General features: G+C 43.5%; 1 protein-coding gene across 2 annotated transcripts in view; it reads left to right on the top strand.

Moving 5' to 3' along the window:
* Positions 1–9,611, top strand: part of mcts1 (MCTS1 re-initiation and release factor) — a 30,868-nt gene extending 21,257 nt beyond the window's left edge. For both annotated transcript variants that reach the window (XM_073058107.1, XM_073058108.1), the window contains exon 6: positions 8,888–9,611. In XM_073058107.1, the coding sequence (XP_072914208.1) occupies positions 8,888–8,969 (82 nt within the window). In that variant the 3' untranslated portion in view covers positions 8,970–9,611. The remainder of the gene's footprint in view (positions 1–8,887) is intronic.
* The last annotated feature ends 9,081 nt before the right edge of the window (positions 9,612–18,692 follow it).

Here is an 18,692-nt window from a genome sequence, read left to right as displayed (position 1 = left end):
TCCTATTCCTTATGATCTTATGGCTTTCTATTCTGAGGCTGTGCTCTCTGGTCCTAGACTTTCCTACTATTGGAAACATCTTCTTCATATCCTGGCCATATCCTCTCTATTCTGGCCTTTCAATATTTGATAGGCTTCATTGAGATCTCCCCTTTATTCTTCTAAACTCCAGTGAGTACAGGCCCAGAGCCATCAAATGCTCCTCTATGTTAATTCTTTCATTGCTGGGATCATTCTCATAACTTTTAGGGAATCTTGCACTGGGACTCCCGAGACCCTGCACCTTCATTTTCTGAATTTGCTTCGTTTAGAAAATAGGCTACACCTTTATTTTTACAGCTGATGCAGATCACTCTGCAAGCCATGATTGCCTTCCTTGCTGTCCACGACATCCATAATCTTGTGTCATCCGGAAATGTGCAGATCCAATTAACCACATTTTCAACCAGGTCATTGATACAGATGAGAAACAACGATAGCACTTATCACTGCGGCACTCCACTAGTCACAGGCTTCTACTACCTCTCTGGCCTCTCTCATAAAGCAAATGTCTAATCCAATTTACTACCTCATCTTGAATGCCGAGCAACTGAACCTTCTTGAACAGTCTCCCATGTGGGACCTTGTCAAATGCCTTGCTAAAGTTCACATAGACAACATACACTGCCTTCTTCCACTTTCCTGGTAACTTCTTCGAAAAATTCTATAGGATTGGTTAGACATTACCTACCACACATGAAGCCCAATGATCCAAAAATTTTGTGCCCTCCCTCCTACACCAACTCCTTAGTCATATGTTAGACTGTATGATCTTCCTATTTCTGGCCTCACTTGCACATGGCATGGGTAGCAATCCTGAGATCACAACCCCAGAACTCCTGTCCTTTAATTAGCACATAACTCTCTGAACTTACTTTGCAGAACCTTGTTACTCTTCCTACCATTGTTAGTGGTACCTGTATGGACCACAACCTCTTGCTGTTCAGCCCCCACTTAAGAATGTTGAGGACTCAGTCTGAGATGTCCCAGACCCTGGTATCCAGGAGGCAATATACTATCCAGGAATCTCATTCTCGTCCACAGAACCACCTTTCTATTCCCCTAATGAATCCCGTTCACCACAGCATGCCTCTTCATTCGCCTTCTCTTCTGAGTCAGTGCTAGAATCAGACTCAGTGCTAGAATTGAATTTTTTTTATTGAATTTCGGTTTATTGTAATTTAGAAACCACAAATGCAATGCAGTTAAAAAATGAGACAACGTTCCTCCAGAATGATATCACAAAAGCACATGACAAAACAGACTACACCAGAAAATCCACATAACGTTTAGCAATCCCCAATCCAGAGTCCGGAGAGGCTGCTGCGTATTAATATCGTGCTACCATCTTAGCGCGTTCCCTGGCAAGGACCTCCAAAGCCACCAGTCAAAACAAGACTACCCAGACACACCAAGTCAGGAGACCAACTCTACCACCCAACAAAACCAAAATCTAGAGCTACAAGATCTACACAAAACCACATAGTTACATATAGTTACAACAGTGCAGACAATACCATAATTGATAAAAACAGACCATGGGCACAGTAAAAAATAGTCCAAAGATGTTAAAAGACTATAAGTTCGAAAGAAACCACCACACAGTTTCCACAAGTCCTCAGGGTCCCAATAGACTTGTCATCCCACGCAGGCAGCAGAAGGGAATACCCCCGCTATGGACTTCCAAGGCGCTGCCGGACTCAGCCTTGCAGACGCAGCACACAACGAAAGCTCCGTCGGACCCAGCCTCGCAGACGCAGCACATAGTAAAAGCGCCCCAACCACAGCGGACTCCGAATCTGTCGAACCTCCGAGCCTCCGACCATCCCCTTTGGCACTGCCTCTCTGAGCACCATCCTCTGCCGAGCACATTAAGATGCCCCCGCCAACGGCCACAAGCAACGCAACCCAGAGGACTGAGGGCCTGGTCTTCACAGCAGAGACCCGGACCTCACAGCAGCAGCAGCAATGAAGAAGGCCTTCCTGGAGATTTCCAGATGTTCCTCCGTGCTCCCACGTCCGTTTTTCATCAGATTAGGATTGTGCATGGCACCCCCGCTTAACAAATAACAGATATCAGCTCTTGGAGTGGCCGCTGCAAGCTGCGTCGCGCTGCCATCTTAGACCTGACTGTTGTGTCTTTGGATACTGTTGGGGGTGATGGCTACGGGGTGACTGCACTGGCTGTTTAACCCCTTTCACTCTTCCTGAATGTCACCTGGTTTCCAGTGTCCTGCACCTTGGGTGTAGCTATGTCTCTGTATATTCTATCTATCGCCACTTAGTCTCCTGAATGATTTGGAGCTCCTACAGTTCCAGCTCCAGTTCCTTAAAGTGGAGTGTTAGAAGCTGCAGCTTGCAGGTATGGTTTTTAGAGAGACTGGAGGCCTCCTTGCCTTCCCACATCTCTCAGAACGAGCATTCCACTATCCTGCCTGGCATCACTACTATTCTTAACTGAGCAACTATAAAGAAAGAACAATAAATTGTGGAGGTGGGGATTCTACTTACAGCCTTCTCTGTTTGAAGCCGCTCCTCGCTGAAGCCTTGAAGAACTAAAACCTAAAAATCTCCACTCTAGCTGACCACTCCAACAGTGTCCACTCCACCTGCCCTTGCCTTACTTTAATTTGTTCTTGCCAATCAGTCCTGAATGCTGATTGGCTGCTGCCCAAACTACCACGAATCAATGTCTTTTCTACTCAATCAGTGAACTTGAGTGAGCTACGTCTTCTCGGACTTACTGTCTCTGATTTGCTGCTGCTCAAAACTCCAAACTGCCGCAAATTTCTGCCTTTTCTGCTCAGTCGGTGACACTAAGTGAGCTATGTCTTTTCATGTTCTAGTGTCCCATTGGCCACTGCTCAGAGCTTCAAACTGTCATGAGTTCCCTGGAACTATTCCAGAATCTAGTGATAAGATCACTACTAATGTCTCCACAATTTCTCAAGCTACCTCCATCTGCTCCAGGTGACTTAACTACCTTCACCTTTCAGCTTCCCAAGTGGCTTCTCCTTAGTAATGGTGATTACACCCACTTCTGCCCCCGACTATTGATTTCCTGGCATGTCAGTGGTGAATTCTACAGTGAAGACTGATGCAAAATACTTACTCAGTTCATCTGCCATTTCTTTTTTCCCCATTACTACTTCTTCAGTGTCATTTTCCAGCAGTCCGTTGTCCACACTTGCCTCCCTTTTACCCATGTCTTAAAAAAAATTTGTGTCCTCTTTTATATTGTTGGTTAGTTTACCTTTATGTTTATTTTTTTCTCTCTTTATTGCTTTTTTATTTACCTTCCTTTGGTTTTTAAAAGCTTCTCAATCCTCTAGCTTCCCAATATTTTCTTGCTATATTTTATGCTCTTTTTGCTTTAATGCTGTCTTTGACTTCCCTTCTCAGCCATGTTTGACTCATCCTCCCTTTGGAATACTGTTTCTTTGGGTTAACTCTTCCCTGGTCTTCCGTATTACTCCCAGAAACTCCTGCCATTGCTGCTCAACCATCATCCATCCCTCTATTGTCCCCTTCCAGTCAACTTTGGCCAGCTCCTTTCTCATGCCTTTGTTGTTCCTTTTATTCTACTGTGAGACCGACCCATCTGATTTTAGCTTCTCCCTCTCGAACTGCAGGGTGAATTCTGTCATTTGATCTGTGCCTCCTCAGAGCGTTTACCTTAAGGCAGTGTTTGCCAACCTTTTTTAGCCCAACACACCCCAAGAGCACTTTCATACTTGCCAACGGCCCACTAAATCACCTTCATATTTGCCAAAGCCCCTCTTAGGCACAATATACTTTCCAGCACCCCCACAGTGTAAAAACATGTCGACCATATGCTAACATGAGAAAAATGATTCTGCTTTAAATATTTATTTGTCTTTAAACCTACCTTACACAGAACCTGTGTGCTGTTCAGCAGCTTCAATATCAATGTGATCCTTGAGCTTGATGGTTTTGAGTAAGAGTTGAAATACCTTGTTCAAGTTGTGACAGCAGAAGCCCACGTGTAACAATGTCCAAGCGGTTTCTGTTTTTTGTGAGTATGTGGTTCATTGCACTGAAACTTCTTTCAGCAAGGTAGGAGGATGGAAATGTAATGAAGAGCAGTTTGGCTCTTTTCCAAAGACCAGGAAACTTTGTATGACTGTTGCCACATACCAAAAAAGCTGACATTTTTGAAAAGCATATTTTGCTGCTTCATCAATCTGAATTTTGATAATTTCTCCTTGCAAGCTCTCTTCCTTGTTTGTCCACCTTGCAAAGAAATGGGTTGATTACCCAGTACGGAATTTCCAGATTGTTCAAATCTTTGAATCAGTACTGAAGATCCTTGTTCAGTGACTGCACGTATAAGCAGTATTCTTGCATTTCACCATCTGTGAAAGAGATTGCCATAATTTCCAAGCAGGGAAACTGTGAGAACATTTGGCTTCCAAAGTTTTGCTTATACATTTCCAATTTTCCATTAAAAGTGGACACTTCACTTTTCGCCTGGAATAAATTGAAATCTTCTCCCTGCAGTTTCATATTTAGAATGTTCGTTTTGACATACAGATCAGTTAGGCATGCTACATGCCCACATACTGTAGAATTTCAATCTTGTTCCCCAAGTTCTTGTCGACTTTGAGCAAAAAGATCGAAGAAATACTTTAAGCAGCAGCCTTTTGACAGCCATTGCACTTCAGTGTGAATAACCAAGTGTTCCAACTCTTCATCTTTATCTTGGCATAACTGGTGAAATATTCTGAAATTTAATGGATGAGCTTTAATTTTGTTGATAGCAGACATTACAAAAATCATGCTTGAATAAAGCCACTGGCTGAGGTTTTTGGCGCGAGATGTTGATGATGAATTACACAATGCATTGCAAACGGAATTTCTTTTTTCATAAATGCCACTAAACCAACATGGTGACCTGTCGTATATGGTGCTCCATCTGTTGCAGAAGAAATCATGTTCCTAATTGGAATACTTTTATCCTCAATATACATTTTGAGCTTGTTGCAGATTTGTTATCCATTGATATTTGTCTTTAGCTTTTTACAAAAAAGAATCTTTTCATAAACTTCTCCATTTTAGATAAACCATACATATGGCTTGTTGTCTCGCATAGTTGACTCATCCATTTGTATCCCAAATTCTGTTTTTTTGTAGCTCTGTGCATAGTTGATACTCAGCATCTTCACTCATTTCATCAATACGATGACCTACTGAGTTATTACTCACAGAGGAATTGATTTTAAAATACTGGTATCCAATTTGAGAACAGTGGTTGAGCACTTCTGATACAGCAGGCATTATTAATCTTTCCCCAATTGTATGAGATTTTCCACACTTTGCTTTCATTATGGAAATGTTATAAGAAGCAATGAGACCACTATCAAGCTCATTTTAGCTTTCTTGGCAAATTACTTGAGTATGCAACACTTTTCAAATGCTTCTTTCATCTGGAGCTAAGTAATACCTTAAGTAGTCTTTTCATGGGGTCTTTTACGAAAATGTTCCTGCAATCGAGATGGTTTTCCTGGGTTTGTTAGACAGTGTAGTATTACAAATAAGACACATGGGGCATCACTGATCCGACGGGAACAGAATAAAACCATACTCCAGGTATGTAACATTGTATCGACACACTTTCTGCAGTTTGTTTTTCTTAACGGGATTAACATTCAAGGCTTCACCACCTTCAGACTCACAGAAATCGCACTATGTATTTGTCCATCATTAACAGGGCTAAATTAAAATAAAAAATTAACACAAACTGCGAATGCCCATCAGATGTTGACAACGGCAGCGAGTTGTCACGGTCAGTCAGATCTTGCGCCTGAAGTTAGGGTGCTGCTTACTGTCCACCCCCGTCCCCCCAAGAATCTTGAATGCTTGCCCCCTTAGGACACATAACTGCCCCCATTGGGAATCACTACCTTAGGGGTTCGACCATCACTTCCATCCAGAGCATCAAACAATTCTTCCAGGTGAGACAACACTTCACCTGCGAATCTACTGGGGTAGTCTATTGTGCCAAGTGCTCCCATGCGGCCTTTTCTACATTGTTGAGACGCATCATAAATTGGTGGACCAATTCGTTGAGTGCCTCCACTTGTCAAAAATGGAACTTCCTGGTGGCTAGGCATTTTAATTCTCATGCCTATTCCCATTCCGACATGTCAGTCCATGACTGCCTCTTGGACCAAGATGAGGCTACCCTCAAGGTGGAGGAGCAACAGCTACATTTTTTCTTGGTAGCTTCCAACCTGATAGTGTGAATATCAGTTTCTGCTTCTGGTTTAAACCCCCCCCCCCCCCCCCACTTTATCTATTCCCCACTCTGGCCTCTTCTTCTCGCCTGCCTATCACCTCCCCTTAGGTCCCTTCCTCTTTCCCTATCTCCTGTGGTCCACTCTCCTCTCCTATCAAATTCCTTCCTCTCCCGCCCTTTATCTTTTCTCCCTAACTGGCTTCACCTATCACCTTATAGCTATCCTTCACCTCCTCCCACAGCTATCCTGGCATCTTCCCCCTTCCGTTCCACTTTGAAGAAGGGTCTCAGCCCAAAATGTTAATTGTTTGTTCATTTCCATAGATGCTGCCTGACTTGCTGAGTTCCTCCAGCATTTTGTGTGTGTTTGTTTACCTTGAGCTCCCTAATCAAATCTGAGTCTTTGTATGTATTGTAGAGATGCATGAAGGTGGAAAATGTTACAAAAGCATTTCTAAAGATCTTCGAATGTTCATCAGTCCACAATAAGAGAACTTATTTACAAATGGAGGAAACTCAGTACCATTGTTACTTTCCCTAGGAGTGGGTGTCCTGCAAAGATCCCACTAGGAGAGCACAATGTGCAATGCTGAAGGACGTGAAAAAGAACTCAAGGGTAACAACAAAAGACCTGCAGAAATCTCTAGAACTTGCTAAAGTCTCTGTTCATGTGTCCACTATAAGAAAAACATTGAACAAGAATGGTGTTAATGGAAGGACACCACATGAGAAACCACTGCTTTCCGAAAGAAACATTGCTGCATGTCTCAAGTTTGCAGAAGGCCACCTATATGTTCCACAGCATTTCTGAGACAATGTTCTGTGGACAGCTGAAACAAAAGTTGAATGTTTTGGCGGAACTGTGCACTACTATGTTTGGAGGAAAAAAGGGCACTGCACACCAACACCACAACCTCATCCCAACTGTGGAAGAAACATAGCATCATGGTTTGGGGCTGCTTTGCTGCCCCAGTGCCTGGACAGCTTGCAATCATTGAGGGAACAATGAATTCAAATTTGTTTCAAAACATTTTACAGAAGAATGTCAGGGTAGCGGTCTATTACCTGAACCTTAATAGAAGTTGGATAATGTAACAAGACAATGATCCAAAACACAGAATTAACAACAATTCAACAACAAATCAATAACAGAATGGTTTAAAAAGAAGAAAATTCATGTTTTGGAATGACCAAGTCAGATTCCAGACTTTAACCCAATTGAGATGCTGTGTGGCATGACCCGAAGAGGATTGTTCATGCAAGGTATCCCAGAAATATTGATGAACCGAAACAGTTTTGTATGGAGGAAGGGCCTGAAATTTTACTTGCCATTGTACAAATCTGATCAACAGCTTGTGGAAAAACTTGGTGAAAGTTATTGCTGCTAGAGGAGATTTTACCAGTTATGAAGTACAAGCGTTCATGTACTCTTTCCAGCCTGGACTGTGAATGATTAAACAATGTGTTCAATAAAGACATGAAAAGTACAACTGTTTGTGTGTTATTAGTTTAGGCAGATTGTGTTTGTCTATTATTGTGAGTTGGATGAAGATAAGACCACATTTTGTGAGTATGTTGTCTTCTTAATGGTGCCACAAAAATCCACCCAACCCCCTCTGCTTACTGCTTACCTTTTCGATAATGATATGTTATTTTGGATATTTAACTCCCAGCTGTGATCTTCTTTCAACCATAACACTCATGCCCACAACGTTATCCCTGCTAATTTCTAGCTGCGATATAAGCTCATTTACCGTATTTCATATGTCATGTGAATTCAAATATAACACCTTGAGTTGTGTATTCATCACTCTTCAATTTTGTCTCCATGTTACTTTAAGCTAAATTCTTATCCTTCTCTAAATTTTCAGTCTTATTCTTTGTTCTGGAGACTGCAATAACTTCTGCTGCACTTGGCCTTTCCTTTGTCTATACTTTTCCAAGTTATACATTTGGTTTGAGGAGATCTCATTTTTCTGAACTCGAGAGAACACAATCCCAATCAGTACAGTCTTGCCTCAAATGTCAAACCCACCACTCCTGGAATGTGTCTAGTGAATCTTTGCCAAACTCCCTGTAAGACACATACATCCATTCTGCACAAAGTACTCCAGATGCAGTCTATGAAGGCTTTATACCATTGCAGTATTTTTTTCTATTCGTGTAATTGATCCAGTTTGCTTCCTTTGTTTTGGTACATTTTATTTCATGGGGTGTCATACCTTGACCTGAGTATCACCAGTTGACCTGTCTGTACTAATTGCCTCAGTTACTGCACCCTGGGCAGTAATTCATTGTGTGCAATGTTTTCAGTTATGTCAATGTAAGAAATCTGGGGGAATGTTGATTACTTTAGAAAACATTTCATTATAACTTTCTGATTGACTTGTGTAGATGATTAATGTATTATTGAACTGTTATTTTAATCTTAATCTGGTATGATTTTTACATGTGAGTTAGCTGAGGCAGTTGCAGCTGTATAAGCTATATGAATAGATGCATGGATCATGTAATTTCTATTCATGTACAAATAGTACATCCCTTTTGCTCTTTAAAGTCTTAACAATTGTATTTTTATTTTTTATACAGTGAACAAGTGAACAAAGGTATTGGAATTGAAAACATGCATTACTTAAATGACGGTCTCTGGCATATGAAGACATACAAATAACAACAAAATTCAAGATCGATTTCTGAAAGAAAAATGGACTAACAACTGCAAGAGATTAAGATATTTGAACAGTAAATTTTCAATGCGTTATTTTTCTCATACACCGGACATTATAGGAAAAAGGTTTTGTGTGCATCTGATGCCATTTTCTCTTTGTGTAAATCTGTACAAAATACAAAAGGAGTTGTAATCATGGTGAAAAGCTACTTCTAGCATGTACTTCGTTGACTTCCTTTGTGAAATCCAATCAATGCAGATGCCTTTAGCATGTAGTTGGTTTATACAAATATAAATGCACAGTTGGAATTTCTGAATGTTTACTGAATTAATACCGAGATGATATGATGAATAATTTTTAAAAAGATATTTCAGATCTTTGCATGTTGTAATTCCATCTTTGGAAGAAAAAGCTTTAATTTGACTTGAGAATTCTCTTACCAGTTTCATCCCACTTGAGGAGAAAGTGGTGAATTCCTACATCTATATGATATTTAATGGTATGCATTACCTGAGAGTTGAAAGGTTTGAGCCTTGTTAACATATTGCAGCCAGGTCTGCGGGTAATGATCTGGTTTGGAGAATAGATGAAACTTTCTGCTGTGAACTGTGATGCAGATTTATTAAAATATCAAATGCACAATATCAGTGAATGATTGTAGCTTTATTTTTTATGAACTCATAACCCTACTTGAATCGGATAATAACAAACGATGTAGTTGCAATTGTTAATTTGGCTAGTGGTCATTTTATTTTAATCATCCAGCAGTACTAATAATTGCTTCTGTTTCCTTTTTTTAAAAAGAGTTTTCCTGTCTTTTTTTAAACCAGCTGATGATTGTGCATTGGCAACATTAACATTTCTATATGCTGAACTAATCATTAAATCCAGATTGCTGTCTTAGCATCTTGTTCAAGTTCTGTGTAGTACCTACCTAAATCCAGCTATTTGTCATATTCACGTTGAAGTATTAGTTGTGCCTCATGAATGGAGGATTTGTAATTGGCATAATATAACTGATAGGCAGTCATTCCATGCAGAGAATTAGAGGTGGAGGTTGAGTTTCTCATCCTTGTCAAAATTATAGTATCTGAGGGGAATAGTTCTTACAGCCATAGATTTTTGTTTTTGCAGCATTGTTTTCTGGCTCAAGTGGACATGCTCCATTCATAGCTGGGAAACTGACCACTTCCATTAACTGCAAAATCCTTTGTTACTTCCACAACTTTGTGAAGGAAAGGGGAGGACCTTCGAAAATTTTCAATTATGTCGCAAACATCTAGACAAAATGTACAGTTTATAATGTTCATTTAGTGACTGGTCTCCAGGTAATAGAAGAACTGAAATAAGTGGTCCTCAAGACAGAAATATTCATTAATGCTTAAATGTTATATGACAGCAAAAATATTTTAAGATATATAGATTTCTGAGCAAAAACATTCATTCTTAAGAGGGTTAATAAATCAGCCATGATAGAACAGTGGAGCAAACTCAATAGCCCAAATGGCCTATTTGTATTCCTATGTCTTATGGTCTGATAATCTAATTAGTCCATTGTTGTTAATTGAAACAAAGGTAATGACACCTGCAAGGAAGGAAATGGCCCTGGAGCCCAATAACTAAATTCAGTGATCCATTTCTAAATTGGGTTTACTCATTAATAGACTGCCAATGGTTCCTCGGCAATTTTGTGGACTTTGCTAACTTTTGTCTCCTTTCTGTGCCCACAGTGGTAGCATTTGTCTGTGGAAGATACTACTGTGGCATTTGACTTTGCCTTTAAGTCTTCAGAACTCCTTTCCTCAAAAGGTCATAGAAGCAGAATCTGAATATTTTTAAAACAAAGGTTGATAGGTATCTGTTAAGCAAGGTAGTGAATGATTACCTTTGGTGGATGGAAATGCTGCATTGAGGTTATAGTTAGACCGGAGGTGGGGCTTGAGGGGAAAGTGGCTTACTCCAGTTATCAATTTGTATTTATGTTTGTTTTTGAATCTCCGTGCCACAACTTACCACAATTAAAAGGACTTTTAACCATTGAAACCTGCAATGAAAACTCTCCCCTTTCTCAATCTCTCTGTCTCCATCTCTGGAGACAGACTGTCTAATTATATCCTTTGCAAACCTACTGATTCCCAGAGCTATCATGTCACCCTGTCACTTGTAAAAATACTGTACCCTTCTCTCAGTTCCACTGTCTCTGCCACATTTGTTCTCAGGATGAGGCTTTCCAATCCAGAACAGCAACGCTGGTTGTACGGGTTTGCGCCAAAGCCTGTGAATAATAAAGACAACCCCTTTGGAGACCTGCTGGTGAAATAACACGACCGAAACGATTAGTGTTTGTATAAACTTTTGTAGATGCACCTAAGCTAAGATCACACCTCCTTAGTTGTGTTGCTGAAGAAAATAAAAATAGGTGGTTATTGAGCTGAAGTTTGATGCTACCAGACTTTAGTATGGTACGTGATGTTAAGATATTAAAGAAAGGGGCACTGTAATTGTTACCTGTTTAGATACTGACTGGAATGTATAACGGTAGTACTCTGTGAAGAGAAAAGCTTGTGTAGTATGTTAGATTCCAAAAATCCTATACCAACTTGTTTTTAACCACTGGTAAAAAACTTTTAAGAGGGGAGGTGTTATGACCCCAGCCCCCTCCTTTGTGAGAATCACGAGAGAGAGAGAGAGAGAGAGAGCAGCCTTACAGTTTGGAATGTGGGTTGGCCTCTCAGCCAGACAAAAGCCTTGGACATAGCCATTGTCTTGGGAGACACCTTTGTGGAATAAATTTCTCTCTTTCTAACAAAAGTGCACCAACGCGACACCACAACCGACGGCGGCTGGTGGAACTGCAGTGACCGCAAAAAGACTTAAATATCCAGTAAACGATATATATCTACATTACCCCTAGACAACTGTAGAGCTTATTTCTGATTGATTATTACTATACCTGTGCTTTAGATTGAGTTGTGTCGACGTATATGATCTGAATGTTTTGTATTAACCATACGTTTGTGCCCCTTTATAAATAAAAACGTTTGAAAATAGTAGCATCTATCTTTGCTGGAAAAACTACCCGGTTACTGGGGAACGTAACACCACAAAGAAGCTACTCTCGGGTTGGAAGAGCAACACCTCATATTCCATCTGGATAGATCAAAACCTAACTGCATGAACATCAATTTCTCTAACTTTCGGTAATTTCTCCTTTCTCTTTCCTAACACTTCTCTCTTATTCCATTCTGCAGTTTGTCTCCTGTCTTATCCCTCCTTTTCTCCTCACTTCCCTCGGGTACCGCTCCTCCTTTCCTTTCTCCCATGGTTCACAAGAAACTCAGGTTTCTTCTTCAGCCCTTAACCTCTTAGCCACGACATATCGCCAGCCACGATATATCGCCCCCCCGACATATCGCCAGCCATGACATATCGCCCCCCCCCGACATATCGCTCCCAACATAACGCCAGCCGCGACATATCGCCCCCGACATTTCGCCATCCACGACATATCACCAGCCGCGACATATCGCCCCCGACATATCGGCCACGACATATCGCCAGCCGCGACATATCGCCCCCGACATATCGGCAGCCCCGACATATCGCCAGCCACGATATATCGCCCCGACATATCGCTCCCCGACATATCGCCAGCCCCGACATATCGCCAGCCACGATATATCGCCAGCCGCGACATATCGCCAGCCGCGACATATCGCCAGCCACGATATATCGCCAGCCGCGACATATCGCCCCCCGACATATCGCCAGCCGCGACATATCGCCATCCACGACATATCGCCAGCCGCGACATATCGCCAGCCACGATATATCGCCAGCCGCGACATATCGCCAGCCACGATATATCGCCAGCCGCGACATATCGCCAGCCACGATATATCGCCAGCCGCGACATATCGCCCCCCGACATATCGCCAGCCACGACATATCGCCAGCCGCGACATATCGCCATCCACGACATATCGCCAGCCGCGACATATCGCCAGCCGCGACATATCGCCAGCCACGATATATCGCCAGCCGCGACATATCGCCCCCCGACATATCGCCAGCCGCGACATATCGCCATCCACGACATATCGCCAGCCGCGACATATCGCCAGCCACGATATATCGCCAGCCGCGACATATCGCCAGCCACGATATATCGCCAGCCGCGACATATCGCCAGCCACGATATATCGCCAGCCGCGACATATCGCCCCCCGACATATCGCCAGCCACGACATATCGCCAGCCGCGACATATCGCCATCCACGACATATCGCCAGCCGCGACATATCGCCAGCCGCGACATATCGCCAGCCACGATATATCGCCACCGCGACATATCGCCAGCCACGATATATCGCCAGCCGCGACATATCGCCAGCCACGATATATCGCCCCCCGACATATCGCCAGCCACGATATATCGCCAGCCGCGACATATCGCCCCCGACATATCGGCAGCCCCGACATATCGCCAGCCACGATATATCGCCCCGACATATCGCCCCCCGACATATCGCCAGCCCCGACATATCGCCAGCCACGATATATCGCCAGCCGCGACATATCGCCATCCACGACATATCGCCAGCCGCGACATATCGCCAGTCGCGACATATCGCCAGCCACGATATATCGCCAGCCGCGACATATCGCCCCCGACATATCGCCAGCCACGATATATCGCCAGCCGCGACATATCGCCAGCCGCGACATATCGCCAGTCGCGACATATCGCCCCCCGACATATCGCCAGCCACGACATATCGCCAGCCGCGACATATCGCCCCCCGACATATCGCCAGCCACGATATATCGCCAGCCGCGACATATTGCCAGTCGCGACATATCGCCCCCCGACATATCGCCAGCCACGACATATTGCCAGCCGCGACATATCGCCATCCACGACATATCGCCAGCCGCGACATATCGCCCCCGAGATATCGCCCCCCGACATATCCCCAGCCACGACATATCGCCCCCGACTTATCACACCCGACATATCGCCCCCCGACATATCGGCCACGACATATCGCCAGCCATGACATATCCCCCCCCGACATATCGCCAGCCCCGACATATCCAATTGGGGATCGCCTATTTTTTTTGAAGAAAGGGTAGTATTGTGGCGACCCACTTTCTGCGCAGGCGAACCGGCTCACAAATAGTCAGCGCGGGGGGGGGGGGGGCTTTAGTAATGTACCTCTGACGTCACTTCCGCTCGGACAGGGCGGGCGCTAGAGATTTAACTGCCAGCGCCGCGAAGTTCGAGTGAACTAGTCTCGAAACGACTTACCGACTGCGTGTCGTTATTTCAGCGCTGTGTGTAGCACATCGCTACATTGGTGACCCCGACGGTCCAAACGGGATTTGTTCTCTTCATCTGTTCACGTAGTTTAGCAGCAGAACACACTGCTTTTACACAAGCTGCTAAACTGAAATACCTACAGCATAACAGTAGAAATTTTAATCAGGGCTTTACAACTGTCTTGTCTGCTCAGCACTAATCATGACAACATGACAGGACTAATGAGTTTTAATCTGATATCTTGGTTCTGGAATTGTTTACATCTAGCATGATCCTGTTTAACAAGCACATATTTTACATAGCAAACACAAGAAAACTGGTGAATGCTGGGAATCCAAAATGCTGGAGGAATTCAGCAAGCCAGGCAGCATTTATGGAAAAGAGTGGATGTTCGACATTTCGGGCAAGGACCCTTCATCAGGACCGGAAAGAGAGAGGAGAAGTCAGACTAAGAAAGTGGGGGGGGGGGGGGGGGGAGAGAAAGAAGTACAAGTGTGGCAGGTGATGGGTTAAACCAGGCGAGGGGGAGGGGTGAAGTAAAGAGCTGAGAAGTTGATTAGTGAAAGAGATAAAGGGGGACAGAAAGGGGGACAGAAAGGGAGGGGGAGTGCCTCCTGTACATAGGTGATACCTGGGAGAAAACTTGGCAGAACACATTCACTCTGCCTGCGACAAAGAAGGATCTCTCAGTGGCCATTCATTTCAATTCTAATTCCCATTCCGACATGTAAAGGCCTCCTCTACCGCCTCAAGGCAACACCTTATATACCATCTGGGTAGGCTCTAACCTGATGACATGAACATCGATTTCTTGGCTTTCCAGTAATTGCCCTCTCCACCATTCCCTATTTCTGTTTCCCTCTCTCATCCTTATCTGTCCATCACTTCTGCCTGATGCTCCTCCCCCCTTCACTTTCTTCCATGGCTCTCCATCCTCTCCTATCTGATTCCATCATCTCCAGCCCTTTATTTCTTTCGCCAACAGCTCTTCACTTCCTCCACCTTCATACTCTGACTTCTCTTCCTTCCCATTCCTGATGAAGGGTCTTGGCCCGAAACATTGACTCTTTGCTCTTTTCCATAGATGCTGCCTTTTCTGCTGAGTTCCCCACCCTATTTTACATTGTAACATCCATAATAGTCCCTCAGATGTGCCTGCTACTGGAAAAGTATAAGTAAGTTTGAAAGAGTGCAGAGAACATCAACAAGGATGTTGCCAGGACTTGAGTTATAAGAAAAGGTTGAATAGGTTAGGACTTTATTCCCTGGAGCGCTGAAGAAGAGGAGAGATCTTATAGAGGAATACAAAAATTATGAGACATCCGCTGCAGAGAATGTCGTACATTCATAAGGTGCAAAGTCATAAGATGGTCTGGAAGTCTGCCTGATGAACACAAGTTCTGAGCACTGAATTCTTTGTGTTTTCTATAGATTGTTGTAAGCTGTGAGGACTGCCTGGAGCAGAGGTTCCCAACCTTTTTCATGTCATGGACCAATACTATTAAGGAAGAGGTCTGTGGACCCCAGGTTGGGAACCCCTGGCCTAAAGCAAAATTGGGGAGAATAGTTGGCGTAAATCTGAGGTTAAGATGAGGTCTGGAGAACCCAACAGGTTGGGCAATATGTAGAATCTGCCTGCTGCTGTTAGGCCTTCACAGCATTTCAGTGTTTTTCATTTCTACACAAGCCCACAAGACAATCCCATTCTTCCACTAGTATTTCCTGTATCCTGTTCTCCTAAATTCCCATCTTCTCCCCTGGATTCTACCATTTCCCCATACAATAGGGCATTATAGAATGGCCAATTAACATACAATATCCTTAATAAAACAGAGAGAGGAAGCTTCCTGTAGGAAGAGATATCCTCTTGGGATTGAAAGGGTATTGGTGGTAGGAGAAGGGTTGGTACAAAACAGACAGTTTTCAAGGAACATAGACTGTCCGTAATACATGGGTTACTCAGAGTCACTCTTTAAGAATGGCACGCATTCATTCAAGGCAGAAGGAACAAATTTTCCTGAGGATTATGTGTCTTGAAGAAATTTTAGAATATTTTTAAGACTATTGTAGATGGATTTTTGATTGAATGTGGTGGTGAAGCTTTCATCAGATCAACCATGATCTTAGTAATTGCTGGAGCAAGTACAGCGGGCTAAGTGGTCTATGCCTGCTCCTAAGTCACATGTTTATAGGGGGGGGGGGGGGAGAGAGAGAGAGAGAGAGAGAGAGAGATTTGCTTTATTTATCATCTGTGTGAAAAGTGTAAAAACAACCGATACACACAGGGCCCCAAACAGTAGCATGGATATTGGGTGCAAGTTGAATAGGGAGTTAACATTGGCATGTGGCAAAGGTAATGTCGCAGTAGTTATGGGGGATTTCAACATGCAGGTGAACTGGGAGAATCAGGTTGGTGCTAGACCCCAGGATAGGGAGTTTGTAGAGTGCCTACGGGATGCATTCTTGGAACAGCTTGTACGAGAGCCGACCAGGGACAAGGCTATTCTGGATTTAGTGTTGTGTAATGAACAGGATTTGATAAGCGATCTTGAAGTAAAGGAGCCATTAGGAGGTAGTGACCATAATATGGTAAGTTTTTATCTGCAATTTGAGAAGGATAAGGGCAGATCGGAGGTGTCAGTGTTGCAGTTGAACAAAAGAGACTATGGAGCCATGTGGCAATGTTCCTTAGATTCAGGATCAGTTTCTGAGGATTGGAGAATGGCTAATGTTATCCCACTTTTTAAGAAAGGAGGGAGGGAGAAAACAGAGAACTATTGTCCTGTCAGCCTAACATCAGTAGTGGGGGAAGATGCTAGAGTCCATCATTAAAGATGAAATAGTGGCATATCTAGATAGTCACTTGATCTAGATACCAAGGGCAAATCATGCTTGACTAATCTATTGGAGTTTTTTCAAGGATGTAACCAGGAAGTTAGACAAGGGAGATCCAGTGGATGTAGTGTACCTCGATTTTTAGAAGGCATTTGATAAGGTCCCACATAGGAGATTGGTAGGTAAAATCAGAGCTCATGGCATTGGGGGAAGATATTGACATGGATAGAAAACTGGTTGGCAGATAGAAAGCAAAGGGTAGCAGTGAATGAGTGTTTCTCGGAATGGCAGGTGGTGACTGGTGGGGTGCCACAGGGCTCGGTATTGGGACCACAGCTGTTTACGACTTACATCAATGATTTAGATGAAGGCATTGAGAATAACATCAGCAAGTTTGCTGATGATACTAAGCTGGGTGGCAGTGTGACATGTGATGAGGATGTTAGGAGAATTCAGGGTGACTTGGATAGGCTGGGTGAGTGGGCAGATACTTGGCAGATGACGTTTAATGTGAATAAGTGTGAGGTTATCCACTTTGGGAGAAAGAACAGGAAGGCAGATTATTATCTGAATGGTGTAGGGAGAAATACAAAGAGATCTAGGAGTCCTTGTTCATCAGTCACTGAAGGTGAATGAGCAAGTGCAGCAGGCAGTGAAGAAGGCTAATGGAATGTTGGCATTTATTACAAAGGGAATTGAGTACAAGAGCAAGGAAATCCTTTTGTATTTGTACAGGGCCCTGGCGAGACCACACCTGGAGTATTGTGTACAGTTTTGGTCTCCAGGGTTAAGGAAGGACATCCTGGCTGTAGAAGAAGTGCAGCGTAGATTCACAAGGTTAATTCCTGGGATGTCCGGACTGTCTTACGCAGAGAGGTTAGAGAGACTGGGCTTGTACAGACTGGAATTAAGGAGATTGAGAGGGGATCTGATTGCAACATATAAGATTATTAAGGGATTGGACAAGATAGAGGCAGGAAATATGTTCCAGATGCTGGGAGAGTCCAGTACCAGAGGGCATGGTTTAAGAATAAGGGATAGGTCACTTAGGACAGAGTTAAGGAAAAACTTCTTCTCCCAGAGAGTTGTGAGGGTGTGGAATGCACTGCCTCAGAAGGCAGTGGAGGCCAATTCTCTGGATGCTTTCAAGAAGGAACTAGATAGGTATCTTATGGATAGGGGAATCAAGGGATATGGGGACAAGGCAGGAACCGGGTATTGATAGTAGATGATCAGCCATGATCTCAGAATGGCGGTGCAGGCTCAAAGGGCCGAATGGTCTACTTCTGCACCTATTGTCTATTGATACAGTGAGAATGTGCGTTTGGGGGGGGGGGGGGGAGGGGGAGAGAAAAGGTTGAAGCCTGCAAGTATCCTGATATGTCTGGTACCAAAGTTACATGCTCACAACTGACTCACCCTAACCAGAACATCTTTAGAATATGGGAAGAAACTGGAGCACCAAGAAGAAATTTGTGTGGTCTCAGGAAGCAACACCATCTGGGTAGGCTCTGACCTGAAGGCATGAACATCGATTTCTTTGATTTCTGGTAATTGCCTCCCCACC

Source organism: Hemitrygon akajei, chromosome 10, assembly GCF_048418815.1.
Source record: "Hemitrygon akajei chromosome 10, sHemAka1.3, whole genome shotgun sequence".
Taxonomy (NCBI): domain Eukaryota; kingdom Metazoa; phylum Chordata; class Chondrichthyes; order Myliobatiformes; family Dasyatidae; genus Hemitrygon; species Hemitrygon akajei.
The sequence above is the reverse complement of the archived record's forward strand: the minus strand, read 5'-3'. Positions and strand labels throughout refer to the sequence as shown.